The 19,535-nt window shown below is 46.7% G+C and overlaps 1 protein-coding gene across 3 annotated transcripts in view; it reads right to left on the reverse strand.

The window, feature by feature from the left end:
* Positions 1–19,535, reverse strand: part of WNT11 (Wnt family member 11) — a 136,097-nt gene that overhangs the window by 16,697 nt on the left and 99,865 nt on the right. For all 3 annotated transcript variants that reach the window (XM_068266650.1, XM_068266651.1, XM_068266652.1), the window contains exons 4-5: positions 4,750–5,027; positions 1,513–1,805 (exon numbers count right to left, since the gene is read on the reverse strand). In XM_068266650.1, coding sequence (XP_068122751.1) covers positions 1,513–1,805; positions 4,750–5,027 — 571 coding nt within the window. The remainder of the gene's footprint in view (positions 1–1,512; positions 1,806–4,749; positions 5,028–19,535) is intronic.

A 19,535-nucleotide genomic window follows, 5' to 3' on the forward strand; every position in this document is an offset into this window, starting at 1 on the left:
GGGACGGGATTAAATGTTGCATGTGGATGAACCGGCCCTCAGGCACATTTGTAATGCAAATGTATGCAGCTTGAAAATCTTTCCATAATTCTGCATCCACTCATGATTATTTGCCTCTCATGTCATTGACCATCCCTAGTTTCAGAACAAATGTCCTGAAGTTATCCTTTACATATAAAAGCAGCTAGAATTGGCTTTGGCCGATGAGCTTTTTGTTCCAGGCATAATCCGATCTCAGGAAAACTATCCTCATATTACTCTTACTGCAATTCCAAACGTCAGTGAAGAATTTGCTCCGTCTTTCAGTGCCTGTTACAACACAACGTCTGTTTTTATGTCTGTGGGCTCCGTACGGGGCTTTCAGCTGAGGAAAGTTTAGTCGTAAAGGCTTCTGATTCACATCCAATAAAAGCATGTTTCTCGATATTGCCCCCCGTTTCCTGTACATATTTTACAAAGCCCTCTGAGACCCGGCTGATTCATGAGACGAGCCCGATCTACTTCTTTCAACGCTCGGCCAGAACGCTCATTATCATAACATGCAGATGAAACGCGTCAGCCTGTAACAGTCTGATAGAGCTGAAACATTCGTGGACAGACTGAGAATCGTGTCTAGGCCCTGAGTCACCCGAGGAGCAGGTTATTACAGGAAACTATTGATGTATAGCTCATAAAACTATTCATTTATGCCTTCTCCCTCGAAAAAAAGGATGTATCTGAGTCTCTGAGTCCTCCTGCCCAGGAGTCGTGACCCATCGTAGAAATGAACAATACTGCAACATTTGAACTGGATTTGGCCAGCACTGCCAGATGTCAGCTATCAGGGTCCTCAGCAGCATCAGCCATCAAAGCCAGTTTCTTTCATGAAGAACTGGACCATCACTGCTGAACCTTCTCCTCCCTCTCTCCCACCCCCCATGTCTCTTTAGGGATGACAAATGATTGCCAAGTGTGACTGGTGGAGACGTAGTATGGCAACCTCGGCTCTTGGCTTTTGGACATACTCCCCCTTAATCTCACCATCCAAACACCCCTCCCCCCCTCCTTCCAGAACCTGTATGAGCCAAAACAAATTCTGGGTACCCCCCAGTGCTTGGCAAAATAAATGATTCTGATTCTCTAAATTAAAAATGGACTAAAGTCAAAATTAGGGATGATACAATTCTCCCTGCAGTCCTTTCCGCATCGAAATTTACATTTGCACCTGACGTGAATCTTTCATGACAAAAATTGAGAACTTACTTCAAAATGCGTTTGTTTTTATCATGCAGATTGACTTCAATGCATTTTGCAAAAAATTTTTGGGTGCCCATTTTTTTTTTTTTTTTTTTTGCGAATATTCTCATTTGCGCCCAAATTATTTTTGCCAATTGACATCAATAGTGAAAATGTGACCATTTATTTATTGTTCTAAATGAGAAAGAAACGTTTTGTCTTCACTGCACCCAATACATGCATCTCTAACGGACACTAACATGTAAGTACGGTGCAACCCGAGGTGATTGGACTCACCGATCTTGTGTTCCATGTGAACCCATCTTCTCGTTCTTCAAGCAATAATCTGGTGAGCTTTGGAGGTAAATAAGTTCCGTCTCCTGCACGGGCCGGATGTCTAGATCCTTCGGGACCAGCTGTTTCCGAGTCCCCATTGGCCGGTGAACAACCTTGGTGGCTGACAGATATTTGGTTTTAAGGTCCAGAGCGATCTCTCGAAGTTCTTGTAGACCTCTCCAGCATGTCTTGATGGAGCAGGAACCCGAGACACCGTGACATTTGCACTTCATCTCCAAAGAGCCTTTTAGAACCTGCAGAAAATCGAGACATTGTAATGATGTAGAGCAGGGGTGTCAAACTCAAATACAAAGTGGGCCGAAATTGAGCTCTGGGACTTAGTCGCGGGCCGACCTCAATGTCTAGCTGCCACCTCTCTCCCTTATAAAGTTCACTGGTGTCTAATAGCCCCCCTCCATCTCCTATACAGTTCCCAGGTGTCTAGTGGCCCTCCTCCCTCATCTATACAATTCTTTGGTACCTAATGCTTTCTCCATCCACATTTGGCTTCCCTGGTGATCTATGGCTTACCCTGCAATATAGCTTCTCTGGTGGTCCAAAAAGGGCCAAACATAATGCAAAGGGAGGAAACCACCTGAGGGCCAAATCTGATGGCTCCAAGGGCCAGATTTGGCCCACGGGCCGGAGTTTGACATGTATGATGTAGAGTAACAAAGACCATGTTATGTAACAAATTTATGGTACCAGGAGGTAGAAATAGACATAGTAAATGACTCAAATGACAAACTACTTGGGACACTCTTGCTGGAGAAGATCTAGATCTTGCACAATTTGCAAGTAATGATGAGAAAAAAAATCTTCTAACATGCAAATCCTAACTGAACCCGGGAGAGAGCTTAAAATGGACAAACCAAGCCTTTAGTTGGCAGCTAATTGGTCACCTGTTTATTCCTTCTATTAGATCAATTTCTTTCCTTCCAAGGGTCAATGGAAATTTAGATGTTGGAAGAATATTTTGTTTATCACCATTTACAAGATGGAGAGAAGAAGTTAGTCGACACTGCTTGCAATGTAAAAAAATGAGTCCTCCTACAGCTGCTACACTTGTTTTTATTTACAAGTAGTCCCCGGTTAACAAACGAGATAGGGACTGTAGGTTAGTTCCTAACTTGAATCTGTTCTTAAGTGGGTACACTGTGCCATCTTTGTCCCCTGTACCTCCTGTGAGCCCCCCGGTGCCTCCAGTGTCTCCCTCTGTGTCACCTCTGCACCTGCTTATACAAGTTTAAAAGCTATTTTTTTCTTTTTATTTTTTAAAATAGATTCTCTCAAAAACTACAAGTGCAATTTGAAAAAAACATTTTTGACTTGTTCCCACAGAATCCATGCCGTTCGTATCGGCGGGTCGTTCGTAAGTCGGGAGTTTGTAAGTCGTGGTCTACCTGTATTTGAGCTATAGATAAAGAGCCATGGGAGGACTGGCCAGGGGGGAAGGGTGGAGATTTCTCCCCAGGCTGCCCCTCATTTATTGATTTAGGGCTGGTACATTGCCTGGTGCATTCATATTTTTGTATAAGGTGAACCACTAGGCTGGCTGAGGGAAATTAATCCCCAATTACAGAGCAATTAGAGGGCGGGCAAGCTGGTAAATATACACAGCATGATGCAGAGCAGAGGCTTGCCTGCAGGGTCCATGGGAAAAAATCTGTCTGGTCTCTCACCATTGTTAAAATGACTGCTTGTGCACAGCTACATAAGGTATTGTCTCGGTTGAAAAGTTTTCGACAGTCCCTAGACTCCAGAAGGGCTACTTGCAAACAGTCTCTAGACTCCAGATGAGCTGCTGGTAGAGAAACAATGAACGCAATGGAAACCCCGGCCGTTGTAACTCAAAATGTATTACATGCCCCCTGGTGCCAGTGCATTTATACTTTACCTGTCACCCTATCTCTGAGTGTTCTTGCTGTATTTAGCACATGACTACTGGCACATAGCACGTGCGGTACGTGTGTGATGTTTGGGCTGCCATGAAAACGGCCTCTAGTTTGTGTTTTCCCTCCAGGCCAAAAGGTCCCAGTCCTCCCCTGTAAAGAGCTATTTTTTTACATTGCAAATGGTGCAGACTATCTTCTTCTCTTCAAGATTGTGGTCTTAGGACGTAAAGACCAATAGTGGTGGTACGCCCCTCCTTTTTTGTGGGTGCTGTTTCTCTCCTTTCTTGTATATACAAGATGGAACATAATCAGAGTGGACCTGTGGTAAAGCTGGAGTGTTATTCCTCTGACCTGCTCCATCGAGAGGCAGATGTTAGTGTGAGACAGCATTGGACATGCTAACACTCCAGCAGTTTTTAAAAACATCTGCAGGATCCAAGGATGCAATTACAAGTGATAATGACATTTGAGTTGTACTTTAATGATTCAGTATAGAATAAGGACCGGTTCACATTAGCGTTTCGAGCCAAAAACATCCGGTGAGTGGATCCGGTCTCCGCTTCACCGGATGGCTCTGTCCGTGGCACAGTTCACATTAAAAATGGAAAGTGAAAACTGATCTGATCAATATTTGATCATATCCGTTTTCACTCAATTTCACCAGCAAATACATACCTAATCTTCTGTAGCAGCCGGCGGTAGAGGCCTCCTCTTCTTCCGCTGTGACTACACAGAAGCCTCTACCGCCAGCTGCTACAGAAGATTAGGTATGTATAAACCGTCCCTCACCCACTCGCCCGGGTGCTGCACCCTCCCTCACCCTCCCATCGCTCAGGTTCGCGTCGGCACATGCCCCCATACCCTGTGGAATGGTCTGTTTCTTCACTAGTGCAGCATTTTTTGTCCGGATCCATTCCGCTGGGCAGAACGGTCAGGAAAAATACGGCCTGACGCAGTTTCTAGATCCAGGGACCGTATCCGTACCAACGGACGCATGTGAATGGATACATAGGTTAACATTGGATCCTTTCACATCCGTTCCATTTGTACAGTATGCGTTCCGGTTCCAATCCGCAAAAAACACTAATGTGAACCGGGCCTTAAGGCCTGAAGAAGAGATATTTATAGTATTTTGAAGGCTTATTGAGTTAACCAAAAAGTAGTTTAATCTTTACTCAAAACATATCTCTCTAATGGTTGACATGGTGTGCTGCTATATTGCTGCCGTGTAATGATAGGATATTGGATCTTGGCCGGCACACATTGAAGACTATACTGTAGTGTATTGAAAATCCGTTCTTACCTGCCTGCCCACCTCGCTGTTGTGAAGATGCATGAGCTTGTTGGCTTGAGATCCCGCCTTCTTCATCTTCATTGGTGCATCTGAGAACTTTGACCCCATCAGGAGTCCGTAGTTGAGGTTGTCCGCACATCCTCCCCACCGATAGCCCGGACCGGGCACCTCCCCGGGGATGGGGCCACAGGAACACCCTGGTAGATCGCCAGAGGTGCAGGCCCTGGCGATGGTATGGCTGATAGTGGCAGCAGAGAGAGCGTACACAAAAGACGATTCTCGCGTCCCTGCAAAACAAAAAGTTGTTCTGTTTGGTTGATGGTTCTGCTCATTGAGATCAAAATTCAGACTTCAAAAGTTGAAAAGCTGCCACCCGTCATTTATTGATCTTGAAAACAAACATTTCTATAGTTATTATGAGCTATTTTTTTTTTCATGATAAAGAAACCTAATATATTACTCCAGATAAGTGAAAAAATAGGAATAAATGAGCTAACATTTGTAAGTTGTTTCCTCCAGAAGAACTTAAAGAGAAACTCCGACCAAGAATTGAACTTTATCCCAATCAGTAGCTGATACTCCCTTTTACATGAGAAATCTATTCCTTTTCACAAACGGACCATCAGGGGGCGCTGTATGGCTAATATTGTGGTGAAACCCCTCCCACAAGAAACTCTGAGGACCGTGGTACTCTTGGCAGTTTCCTGTCTGTGAACCTTGCTGCTTTGTGGGAAATAGCTGTTTACAGCTGTTTCCACAAACAGAGAGAGAAAATGACTAGCTGTCCTATCCTCTTCTCTCTCTCCCACCCCTCTATATGGGTTTGCGTAGTAAAAAATTTGGGGTAGGATACTGTACTGCATGGGGCATGCTCCCCTGATCTTCCGCACTGTTTTCCTGATTTCTATGTGAAATGACAGTGGTGGGTGTGCTGCTGGATGTCTTTCCTCACTTACACTCCGGCCTCCTTATGTCTGACTGTAATACGTGAGTAATCCCTCTCTCCTAGGACGATGTGTACGTAGGAGGTTGCCATGGCTATCCTCTGGGTGGAGTGAATTGGGACATTTCTGACAGGCTACACCACTAGTATCTCTCGTGAATGCGGCGAATGATAGGCTGTTTTAGGTCCCGCCCCCTGTTAGGATAGGCGCAGCAGGCGCTACACACAGTGTACACAAAACGCCCGATTGGAGGAAGGGAGAGCTGTCACGTATGGTGGGAGGAGTGGCTGGTAACGTCAGACGCGCGGCTTGGATACAAAGTGCGGCCATGATCTAACGCAGTCACCGGCCTCTCTGCACCCCCGCAAACACCTCTGATGAGACAACGTATGTTGTGAAACAGCTGTCAGGTAGGGGGGAGCGCTCTCCATCGGGGGCCTCCTCTGGTTTTTAACATCTGCTGCCAATAAATCTTGCATGGCAACACGAGCACTGGTGCCCGCCTCCTCTATGAATCTTTGCTGTTTACAGCTGTTTCCAACTGCCAAAAAGCATGCAGCAGCTATATCACCTGCCCACAGTAAAAATGTCACCATGTAGTAAATGTCAGAATGTAAATCAGGGATTTAACCACCCTGGCGTTCTGATTAAATCGCCAGGGTGGCTGCGGGAGGGTTTTTTTTAAATAAAAAAAAAACTATTTCATGCAGCCAACTGAAAGTTGGCTGCATGAAAGCCCACTAGAGGGCGCTCCGGAGGCGATCTTCCGATCGCCTCCGGCGCCCATAATAAACAAGGAAGGCCGCAATGAGCGGCCTTCCTTGTTTTGCTTATATCGTCGCCATAGCGACGAGCGGAGTGACGTCATCGACGTCAGCCGACGTCCTGACGTCAGCCGCCTCCGATCCAGCCCTTAGCGCTGGCCGGAACTTTTTGTTCCGGCTGCGCAGGGCTCAGGCGGCTAGGGGGGCCCTCTTTCGCCGCTGCTCGCGGCGAATCGCCGCAGAGCGGCGGCGATCAGGCAGCACACGCGGCTGGCAAAGTGCCGGCTGCGTGTGCTGCTTTTTATTTGATAAAAATCGTCCCAGCAGGGCCTGAGCGGCGACCTCCGGCGGTGTTGGACGAGCTGAGCTCGTCCAGACCGCTCAGGTGGTTAAAAGATTTTACAATGAGCAAACACTGACTAAATCATGTATACATAATTATTGTAAAAATGAAGCACTTTTTTAATTACATTATTTTCACTGGAGTTCCTCTTTAAAGTGCCACTAGACTGCACCAGTACTCTAACCTGGTCAATATGTGTGACCCTCTTCCGCCACCTCTCCATCTTCTTATGAGCCTTACCCCGCCTCCTCCTGGTGCCCCTCCCCCGCCACATCTTCCCATCTCTTCCTGCCTCCCGATCTGCCTGTTTCTCCCTGTCTTTCTATCTATCCCTGCCACCACCTGCTCCCCCATCTCTCCCTGCTACCCCATCCTCCTCTGCCTTAGAGATGTTGCAAACATAGAATTTTCTGTTCGTGAACGGCGAACACGAACTTCCACAAATGTTCGCAAACGGGCGAATCTGGCGAACCGCCATTGACTTCAATGGGCAGGCAAATTTTAAAAACTACAAAGACCGTTTCTGCCCACAAAAGTGATGGAAAAGTAGTTTCAAGGGGTCTAACACCTGGACTGTGGCATGCCGGAGGGGGAGCCATGCCAAAAGTCCCACCAAAAATTACGGAGTTGACGTTGACGCAAAGTCAGGTTTTAATCCCTGTAGGGCAGAAATCACGTTATGCACAGCTCTGGGTGTCAGTGGGCTGGGGAGTGTCTCACACAGAGAAATGCAATATTACTATCAGAATACAGTGAAATAATAATGCAGGTTCTGTGTCTGTAACTTAATGAGGCAACAGCAGTAGTGTGCACACAGCTCTGGGTGTCAGTGGGCTGTGGGGTGTCACACACAAAAGAAACACAGGAGATGTGCTAGCTCTCAAAAGGGCTTTCACAGCAAGTGAGGAACAAGAACACAGGCCTAGCTAATGCTTTCCCTTCCTATCTGCAGCAAGTCTGACCCTGCTCTCACTAACAGTCAGCCCCCAGCAGAGAATGAATCCAATATGGCCACTGCAACTGCTATTTGATAGGGGGGGGTCCAGGAGGGGGTGCTAGCTGATTGGCTGCCATATGTCTGCTGATGTGAGGTAAGGGGTCGAAGTTTAGCTCATTGATATCAAACATGCCAAATGTTCGCTGTTCACCGTGAATGCGAACAGCCATTATTCGCAGAATACTGCTCGCCGATGAACTGGCCTTCGGGCCATCTCTACTCTGCCTCCCCATCTTCTTGTCACCCCTAACTCCCTGTCTCCTCCTGCTGTCTCACTCTCTTTCCCCCTTCATCTCCCTGCCGCCCCATCTTCCCCTCTCCCCTGCCTCCCCATCTGTCTTCTTCTCCCGCCTTTCTACCTCTCCCTGCTACCACCCGCTCCCCCATCTCTTCCTGCTACCCCTATTCTCCCCTGCCTCCCTATCTCGTTGTCACCCCTTACCTCCCTGTCTCCTCTGCTGCCTCACCCCCCCCCCCCCCCCATCTACCTGTGCCCCGTATTTGCTTGAAGCTGCATCTTCCCCTCTCCCTCTGCCAACACCACCCCCACCCTACCCCCCAACCTCCTCTATCAAAAGTAATGAAGAGGTAAGCAAAAAATCAGCATAACTGCATGAATTGCATTAGGCCTCTTTTCCAGGGACGTCTGAACTGCTCGCTTGTCAAGCCGTTCGGCTGCACTTACATACAGCCAAACGGCAGCAATCGGTAACACCGTGTGTGTCCTGGTTGATACCCGGCAGCAGAAAAAGTCTCATGTTGCGTCTGAGCATGGGGGGCACTGTTTACCACCTGTGCCGTGCGATAGATAGCGCCTGGCTGGTGAAGTGGAGCAGCTGACAGGCGGTGAATTCACTCATGGAAAAGTGGTCTTAATGATCCGCGTGCTACTTGGGGTTGGTATTTCCATAATAAGTTCTCTCATGCTTTATGCCACTCCAGTCACCTCTGACATCTTACGGTGCTGAGAGGCGTTTGAGAGAAACTAGAGGGCAGCAGCCCATGCAATCGTGGGGGGGGGGGGGGGGGGGGGCACAAAGCTGTAAGGGGGCCCCAATAACTGGTTTTGCTTCCTCCGATTTGAGTCTATTCTTTAGATCAGGTGTTTTTGTGGCTATACTTGCTATGAATATGAAGATTCGGCTGTCCACACGAAAGGGGAGCCCAGAGCCGTGGGGGGCCGCAACTACTAACCTTCCCTCCCTCTGATACAGGGGACTATACTTCAGATCAGCAATAGACAGTGGGATGTGGGGGATGGGTGGAAAAACAAGGGGTGGGGGGAGAGTGCACTCAGGTTGTCATTCAATAAAAATGGCCAGCCGGCCGTGGAATATTCTCACCTGGATCTGTGGCTGACTGTCCCATACGGGGTGGCCAGCAGAAAGGCTTTGTCCCACTTGGACCGGGGACCAAGTCTTGGCAGAAGTCCTCCTCCACAAGGCGTGCAGACGATAGCCTCCTTCAGAGCTGTAGTAGCAGGCCGCTACTCTGGTATATTCTCCACCTAGCCTGAGTGCTGTGATGCCGCTATAGGCGGCTGCACTGTCAGGCAGTCGTGGGTGGGTTAAGAAAGCGTGTGTAGCTAAGCAACGCATTTCAGAGGGCTCGACCCTCTTGCAACAGCCTGATGCAAAAGGGTTGAACCCTCTGAAACGCGTTGCTTAGCTACAACAAAAGTTTTTACTTTTGATTCATGCGGCAGCCGCCGACTATTTCCTACTTGCATACACTTGCACGGGCAAATTGCTTAAACCCAAATTTCTTAACCCACCCACGACTGCCTATAGCGGCATCACAGCACTCAGGCTAGGTGGAAAATATACCAGAGCAGCGACCTGCTACTACAGCAGATTATATACCACCTAGAGTGGCACCCAAGAGAGCAGCACCATCTGATGACAACTACACAGACTTGCACAGTATTGTCAAGATCGCTCCCTCTGTCCAACGCAGGGGTTTAGGCTCCTTTCCTCTTCACTTCTATACTTCAGATCAGGTGTTTTTGTGGTTACACTTGTTATGGGTGTGAAGATCAGGATGGCCACAACTGTTTTATGACCACTGTGTGAGATGCGCCCCAGGCTGTGAGGGTCACTGGGGGGTAGCCAAGAGAAAGGGTGTAACCATTGGGGGACCCCATCTAGGTTTTGCTGGGGAGGGGGGCATGATTTGTACTTAGTTACGCCCCTGGAGAGAAAAAATAAACATTGCATCAATACAACAAGATGAATGCCAATGATGCCCAGAGATGTGTTTTTTAATTGAATTCCCAGCTTTGAGGCGTGGAATATTCCATTTCCTGGGGGTAGGAATGCTGCCATTTCCTGGCCGTGTTTAGCTACCGTAGACCGCATAATGAGAAAGAATAACAGGACCTGTACAGTCATCAGACCGACTCGCTAATAATGATAAGCGGCTTCCTCACGCCGTGTGGAGAACCTCCATCAGCACGGCTGTCGGGGCGGCCATTACCCGGCTAGGGTTACCCTCGCAGGTGTGGAGGATGGAGGGTCTCACAAGGAGGGTCTCTGTAACTGACATCACGCTGATGGATAGACGAGGCTAACGAGAGCATTCATTCCATTTCACGGGATTTCCAGGCCCATTATGGGGCAATCACACGTCAACAGCGCCGAGATAATTGGGCAAAAGAATTCCATTAATCAGCTTTGTGTCGCCAATCAAGGAAACAAATCGTTAAAAAAGTTTTTAGAAAAGGTGCTTTCAAAAGTGCAACTCCAGTAAAACCAATCAGGGGATGGGGAAGATGGTCACCAAGGAAACAACCAATCCAAAGTCGTAAGGAGCTCAGGTTAGTACGGAATGGCAGTGTCCACTTTTACACACTTTTCAGGCCTCAGTTTTAAGTACTCAAAAACTGACTCCACAGACAGAGGTTACAGTGAGCCCCTGTGTGGGATGGATGAAGTGCGTGCCCCATGGTAACATGGCATGGCAAAAATAGAGAGTTTGGTCACAAAAGATTGTGTGTAAAGCCAATTGGCAATAAATGGTCATAACAAAATTGAGTGAGTTGTGCTCACTGTATTAACCCTTTCCAATCCCATATCGACATTGGCCTTTTCCTCCACAGGTCCAATGTTGGACGCAGTCTGAAGTCAGAAAACTGAGGCCTAGTGCACACCAGAGCGGTTCGGCTGCGTTTTGCGATCCGCTTGCGGCTGCGGATACGCTTGGGTAATGTATCTCAATGGGGTGGTGCACACCAGAGCGGGAGGCGTTTTGCAGAAACGCATACTCCCGGGCTGCTGCAGATTTTGGATTGCGGAGGCGTTTCTGCCTCCAATGTTGCCGGCGTTTTTGTTACAGTAGCTGTTCAGTAACAGCTTTACTGTAACAATATATTAAATCTACTACACCAAAACCGCTACACAAAACCGCAAAACGCTAGCTGAAACGCTACAGAAAAAGAAGAAAAAGAGTTTCAAAATCTGCTAGCATTTTGCGGATCTGCTAGCGGTTTTTGGTGTGCACCAGGCCTGCTGATTGATGGCGTTGTTGTCAGATAATGTCTGGCACAACGTTAGCCCCTTCATATCAAAGAGTGGGACTAAAGATGGCCATACATCAGGGGACTTGGAGGGCGATCAACCATTTGATTCAATTATTGGTGGATTCATTACAAGATGGCAGTTTTTGCCCACCGCTATTTATCTTTTTGAGTTAAATTTGGCGGGGACTAGCATCCCCCAGGCCCCTAGACTCTCTCCAGGCCCTAGGCAACTGCCTAGGTGTGCCTTGTGGATGATCCGGCTCTGACCCTCAGCAAGCCCACAGGGTCACTTTAAACTTTGTTTATCAGTAGGAATCCTGGAGAAGGAGTGCAGGGCGGCTTGGTATTCGGCAGATTACATTCTGGCAGTTTTGGCGTTCCCGAGTCAACTTGTAAAGTAAGACGCAAGAAGAGCGGCCGGTTGGGACTTTTCATTTACATTCAAAACAAAGAATTCCTGTCTTAAGCAAGGTTTTCATACTGAGACAGGAGTAAGAGATCTGCAGATTCGTTTAGAGCAAAGAAGAAAAAATCCGGGGCCAGGAATGTAAATAGGGGGGCGAAGGGATCATCTCAGGGTCATGTGATTCCTGCTGCTACATGGCTGCTGTCAGTTTTATTTCTGTGACATGCAGGTGATAACAGTATAATCTCGTGGGGCGTGGCTTGGCTATGGAAGGGAGCGGTCGTGCACGCTGAGAGCTCCGTGGATCCCTCTGTGTTTAGGCACTCCAAAAGCACAATTAATCCAACATGAGCACTGAAAAGAAGAAGGGTACAGCTAGGAGAAGGAGAGGGAAGAAGCCGAAGGGAAATGGAGGTGAAATTGACTCCTATTTCCGCAACTCCTCTCAACACCAAGGCCTGGCCTCGGAAGAAGACACTGACGCCATCTTGGCGGACACGCCGAGAAGTTCACAAGCTGCACAACGCACCTCCTGCGGCTCCACTACGGGTAGGGCCTTGGAGTCTTCCGGAGACGACTCGGACTCAGGAATTGATATTAAGACCCTACTACGATCAATCCCCACCAAAGCAGACTTTGAGACCCTAGCATCTCGCATTGAGAACGCATACAAGCAGGATATAGCTGAAGTGAGTTGACACACTAGAAAAGAACCTAGCACGGTCGGAGGACTTACTGAGAACGGCGGTAGCTCGTCTTGACTCACAAGATAAACGTATGGACGCCCACTGGATGAAAATGGACGATCTTGAAAACCGTAGCAGGCGCAATAATGTCCGGGTAAGAGGCCTGCCGGAAGCAACAGGTACGGAAGACTTGTTACCTTCCTTGGAGGGGATCTTTAGAAAATTACTTGGTAAACCTGACACCTTCCCAATAGAAATTGACAGAGCTCACCGAGCCTTTGGCCCTAGACTCACGAACCCCCCCAGACCGAGGGATGTAATCTGTAGGATCCACTATTACTCCGTCAAAGAAGCCATCATGGCGGCGGCCCGGGAACAACGCGAACTGGACTTTGACGGTGCTACACTGCATTTCTACGCAGATCTCTCTAAACACACTCTGCTATTGCGGCGTGCGTTCAAACCCTTACTGGAGGCCTTAAAATCAACGGGCGCCACATACTCATGGGGCTACCCTTTCTCCCTACTGATCAAGAAAGAAGGTCATTCATTTCTTTTTCAATCTCCGGCTGACCTACAGAAGGTGGAAGACAAGTTTCACCTGGACAAGATCCTCTTGCCGGACTGGCCTACTCCCGCTAAACCGACCTCCCTACCGCAGGGAGAACGTTGGCAAATTGCCTCTGCCAAGAAGAGACGTGACAGAGCCTCCGACCGAACCGCAAACAATAGCGGTGCAGACTCCGAATCTACACCAGAGTGAGTACTTTCTTCTCCTAATTTTGCTGAGATAGGCCCTAGCAGGTCTTGGCCCTGGTGCGTCACTGGAAACACTCTGGAGTAACTCTCCTAGCTGGATTATTCATGCTATACACGTAACTCTATAATTTTGATCGGTTGCCTTTCTTTACTTAGGAACAATAGACTGCTTATCACTTTATCTACCTATTTTTGACATTTTACAAACTTTATTTTTTGTCCCCACATGGGGCGGCCATTTTTGTTTCGACCTCATGTTCACCCCCTCACGGTTAACTCGTATGCAGGCCTAATGTAAGGAACATTACCCATTGGAGCCGGGATGGAGGATTTGCGTTCTTCCCTACCATCGGGACAGTAACTAACCACTTTTCTCTCCACAGGTCAATCAGATTTAGTATACAAAAAGCGATATCTTACTATGAGATGCTATACACTTTATTATTATAGTTAAAGGGCTATATAGTTAGCCATGAGCGTTGGGTGGGGGGGGTTAGAAGGATATAAGAGTAACTATAAAACTATGGGGTCGTTTAGCTAACTTCTGGTAGCTATAAATACCTACACTGTTAATGCATATATATAATTATCATACGTTTTGTTCATTGTTTATTTCTGATGCTCCTTGCATAAGTATAGTCTTTGTTAAGAACGACACCAAAGTCCCTAGGATTAATTTCACATTGAAGTTCTCAAAACATAGTGCCTCCCGCGGAGGGATGCTTGATGCCTGTAATGGCGCTCCGCCTGGCTTTCCATTTCCCCCAAAAGAGCCCCTGTAGTCCGATGTCGGGTTTTTTCCCTTCTCTGGGCTACGGGGCCCCTTTAGCTGTGTCGTGGTCATTGCTCCCTCAGGGTAACGACACAGCAGTGAGGTTATTGCCTCAGTTTGTGGTTTATATGTGTGTATGTTCTGTCTCTGTTCCTCTCCTTTTCTCATGCTCCTCTCTTTTTCTTTTTCTACTCCTCCTCAGGTCATGCTCGCTTCCCTCCACATTTCACACATCCAACTATGCCAAATACTTAAGACATGGGTGATCACAGATTGAAACTGGCTTCCCTTAATGTCAATGGCTTTAATGTTCCAAATAAGAGGTCACAAATCCTATACGGATTCCACAGAGAAAAGGTGAATATATTACTTTTGCAGGAAACTCACTTTAAAGAGGGTCAGGTTCCGGACCTGACCACGTCTAAATATTACCCACAATGGTTTTTTAGTGCTCCTAGTACAGCTAAAATCAAAGGCACGGCGATAGCTCTGCATAAAAACCTTAATGCTCAGGTCATAGATAATATGGGAGATGAAGAGGGCAGATTCACTTTTATCAAGCTAATCATTGAGGGGAAGCCATTTACGATCGCAAGCATCTATCTCCCAAATAAATCTCAGACTTCCGCTCTCTCGGGTATTCTTGAGAGACTGGATCGCTTTAAGGAGAGTTATCTGATCGTGGGAGGGGACCTGAATTTCACCCTGGATCCTCTCCTTGACAGTTCAAAGAGCCGTTCTTCCGTCACATATAAATCACTAAAGGCTGTCAAGGGGAGGATCCTGGACATGCAACTGATGGACGCGTGGAGGGTTTTTCACCCCACGGCCCGTGACTATACCCACTTTTCAGTTCCTCATAATGTATACAATAGACTTGATGTGTTTTTAATCTCACATGCGCTCCTCTCGTTCCATGCCTGTTCCTCAATCGGATCCCAGACTTGGTCCGACCACTCACCAGTCTACCTAGAGCTTAAAGATATATTCAGAAAGAAAGGTAATTCTTCATGGCGTATGAACACTAAATTACTTAAAGATCTAAAATACGCCTCACATTATTCAAAGGTGCTCTCAGAGTATATTGCACACAACTGCAATGAAGAAAACGGCCCTAGCCCGGTATCTATTTGGGAGGCACATAAATGTGTCCTTCGGGGCGCTATGATTCAGATGGGGGCCAGGTATAAGAGGGAGAGGAGCGCACAGATAGCTGAGGTATGGAACGAGATTAAACAGCTGGAGCTTCAACATAAGCAAACCTTAGCAGTTCAAACGCTAGAACTCCTAACGGAAAAACGCAAACAACTGCTACAAATGTTTGAATCTAAAAGAGTTGATAATCTTCTGAGATATCGCGCTCATCTTTACGAATATAACAATAAGTGCAGTAGATTGATGGCTAGGTCCCTTCGCATACGCCAGAACTCATCCTTTATCCCGAAAATTCTTAACCATTTAGGCTCCACAAAAGTGAAAACTGAGGATATTCTGCAGACCTTCTATAAATACTATTCGGACCTATACAATATTACAGGTGCATTCAAAGACAAGTCAGATGAGTCTATGGACCTGATCATTGACAAATTTTTAGACAAGCACAGGCTCCCATCTTTAAACACAGAACAACTTGAATTTCTAAACGAACCGTTCACGGAGGATGAGTTCCTTGCAACGGTGGGGTCCCTCCCCAATGGCAAATCTCCTGGCCCGGACGGGTTTTGTATCGAATACTACAAAAAATTCAAAGCCACCTTAGCCCCTATCTTTACCAAAGCTTTTAACGCCCTATCTGTCACTTCCCTCCCCCCAGAGATATGCTTCAGACACATATCATAGTCATTCCAAAACCGGGCAAAGACCCCCTTTTATGTACTAATTATCGCCCCATCTCGCTCATTAATGTCGATCTAAAGATAATGTCAAAGATTCTGGCCAATAGACTCCAAACGTTTATGCCATTGCTTATTCATTCTGACCAGGTAGGCTTCCTACCCGGACGAGAAGCTGCTGACAACACAATTAAGACCATATTGCTGATGCAGTCCGCACAGAGCGCCAGGACCCCTACTCTGTTGCTTTCTATAGACGCAGAAAAAGCGTTTGATAGGGTCTCCTGGCGTTTTCTGCGGAGGGTATTCAGCTCTAGAGGCTTAGCCCCAGACATGAACTTCTATCAAAAGGTCTTTGCCCTATACCAATCCCCTACGGCAAGGGTCAGAATTAATGGCCACTTATCTAACGAAATCCCAGTCTGTAACGGGACTAGACAGGGCTGCCCCTTATCCCCTCTCCTGTACATACTATACATGGAGGTACTGGCTGATGCAATCAGAATGAATCCAGATATTAAAGGCTTGAAGGTTGGCACCAAAGAGTATAAATCTGCCATTTATGCAGACGATTTATTGCTATACATCACCTCTCCCTTGACCACTTTGCCCAATTTACTTAAAGTGCTGACCGAGTTCGGCTCCCTGAGTGACTATAAAGTCAATACTTCTAAATCTGAGATTTTAAACATTAGTATACCAGTCTCTCTGCAATGTATTCTGCAGAAGACCTTTCCCTTTGTCTGGAAACCACAACACATTACTTACCTAGGGGTCCGACTGTGCTCAGATTTGGAGAAATTATACGATCTTAACTTCGTCCCCCTGCTCCAGACTCTCGAAAAAGATGTGGACTCCTGGGGATCCTTGGCCCACTCGTGGTTGGGTAGAGTGAACATCTTAAAAATGAATTGTATGCCTCGTTTATTATACCTCTTGCAGACCATCCCAATTACAATCCCTTCAGTATTTTGGAGGAAGTTCTCTAAATTGATGTCTCTTTACGTGTGGAAATCTAGAAAGCCAAGGGTAGCTCTGAGCACCCTACAGAAACCCAAATCAGAAGGGGGATTAGCATTGCCCCACCCCAAAGCATATCATTCAGCAGTGCACCTCAATCGGATCATTGAGTGGACCCACAATCTGAGGAACACCCAATGGGCAGAACTGGAAAGAGACATCTTAGGATATACCCCGGGAGCAGGAATATGGGTTTGGCCTTGGCGCCGCACATCTCTCCTCCCTGGTAGATTTTCTCTGACACGAGAAACATACAAAGTCAGGGACAACTTACTGTCACAACATCGTATAGCTACTTACCTAGGGCCTGACACCCCCATATGGGACAATCCCTTATTCCCACCTGGTCTATACCAATCGAACAGACTCCGCAAACTTACTTCTCCCACACTTAAACTAAAACAGGTATGGCAGAATGGTAAAACAATACCATTATCTACCCTAATAGGATCATCAGGTAACCCAGATGAGGTGTACTTTGAATATATACAACTATCTCACTTCCTTAGCAAAGAGACAGATAAAGATTTCTCTGTCAGACCAGAGACAGTGATAGAGGAAGTTTGCTTCTCCCACCCGCCGGTGGAGCACAGAATCTCTAATCTGTACAGCCCCTTACTCTCACACTTTTGTGACAATACCCCCTCATTCAAGACCCAATGGCAGAATAAACTGAAAATTCCGATTTCTGAGACAGAGTGGACAAAGTGCTGTACCTTTGCCCACAAATGTTCCATCTCGGCCAGGGCACAGGAGAACGCCTACAAAATCCTGACAATGTGGTATAAGACTCCAGATAAACTCCATAAATATAATCCCGATATATCAGATCTTTGCTGGCGATGTGGCAGCGAGGTAGGCGATATGATACACATATGGCATAGCTGTTCTAAAATTATTCCATTCTGGGAAAAAATCTGCAAAATTATAGCAGCTATCAGTAACATTAAAGTCAACAATGACCCAGCTCATACTTTACTTTTAAACATAAATTGCCCCATAAAAGCCTACAAAAAATCACTGATTCGCCATATCCTCGCCGCCGCACGCCTTACAATTCCAAAATTTTGGAAATCTACCCAATCCCCGTCTATTTTAGATTGGAAGGCTGAGCTCGAATCACTAAAACATTCAGAACAAGTTATTTTCTGGGCTTCGGACAGAGAGGAGAAATTTAATGTACTGTGGAGAAGATGGGAAATATTCGCATTGTCCGAAGAAGGCCAGGCTTTGCTGATGTCTGACCCATGTTAAATTAAAAATTACTCTCTGGAGTGGCTTCAGGCGAGACATGACCTAGCAGAGAGTCCTATGGCTGTGATTTCACCCACAGTTCTCTCTTGAGTCTTTTCTTTCTCTTTTCTTAATTCTCTACCTTACTACACCATTCCCCCTCCTCCCCCCCCCACCTTCTTCCCCCTGACACTAGCTATGTATAGTTGGGCTAAGTTCATAGATACCTTTTAAATACACCAATTTGTCATTAGGCTGCGACAATATAGACTCATTTAACTAAAACAGTTCAAGCATATTAGTCCAGCCATCTGGGCCAGAGTCGTCCGGGTTGGTAGCAAGCTATGCATATCCACGAGACCCATGACACTATTCTCCCCCTCAACCCCTAGCATCGACCCCCCATGGGTGTGCGACTGCTTGGTGAGAAACTCAAGCAACTGAGTCTTTAGGGTTAAGCGGCCCATCTTAGCTAAACTACAACAGCACACACGAAGTTTTCTGTGGTAGCCAATGCATTGTATATGTGAACTGCCAAATGCTCAATATATGTCCTATTAACTAATCCTCATGTTCCCACTGTATATACTCATGTGTCCATGTCTGTATCCTTGTTTATACAAAATTTTGAATAAAAACTATTATATTCAAAAAAAACAGTATAATCTCGTTATAGTAAACTCTCCTATAGTAAATATTCGGGTACTTTAAACTAATGCTACGTATACACAATGCAATTTCACGCCCGATCGACGGGTGAGCGTCGATAAAGTGATCGGTTTTCCAATTATAAGTGCGCAAAATCGATCACTGTATTGGACATGTCGGAAATAATTGCCTGATTCCCGTGAATCGGGTGGGAAATTGCATGGTGTGTATTAGGCATTAGAGTCAAGGTACCAACCAAGCCCCATTATAAGTATATGGGAGTAACGCCTGATATAGTAAACCCGGATCTAATAGAACTTCTGTTATAGTAAAACAGTTTTTGGCCCCTGCAGTGTTCTGTACCTGGCTATAGTGGAGAGTGGGCGGGAGCATGCGTCATATGACCAAAGAGCTGTGGTTGGTGGGCGGGGCTGGCAGCCACTTATAGCCTGCTCGCTATCTGCACACTACTCTGGGCACGTTGCAGCATGCCCCCTAGATGCCTGTTCTGCGCATGTGCTTTTCCTACAACGGGCAGCACGGTGGCGTAGTGGATAACACTCTCAGCTTGCAGCGCTGGGTCCCCAGTATGAGTCCCAGCCAGTGTACTATCTGCACGGAGTTTGTATGTTCTCACCGTGTCTGTGTGGGTTTCCTCCGGGCACTCTAGTTCCCTTCCTTCACCAAAAACACACATATAAGTTAATTGGCTTCCCCTAAATTGGCCCTAGACTATGACACATACACTACACGATACATACATAGACATATGGATATGGCAGGGATTAGATTGTGAGCCCCTCTGAGGGACAGTTAGTGACAAGGCAATGTACTCTGTACAGCGCTGCAGAAGATGTTGGCGCTATATAAATAC

The sequence above is a fragment of the Hyperolius riggenbachi genome, chromosome 2, assembly GCF_040937935.1.
Source record: "Hyperolius riggenbachi isolate aHypRig1 chromosome 2, aHypRig1.pri, whole genome shotgun sequence".
NCBI lineage: Eukaryota > Metazoa > Chordata > Amphibia > Anura > Hyperoliidae > Hyperolius > Hyperolius riggenbachi.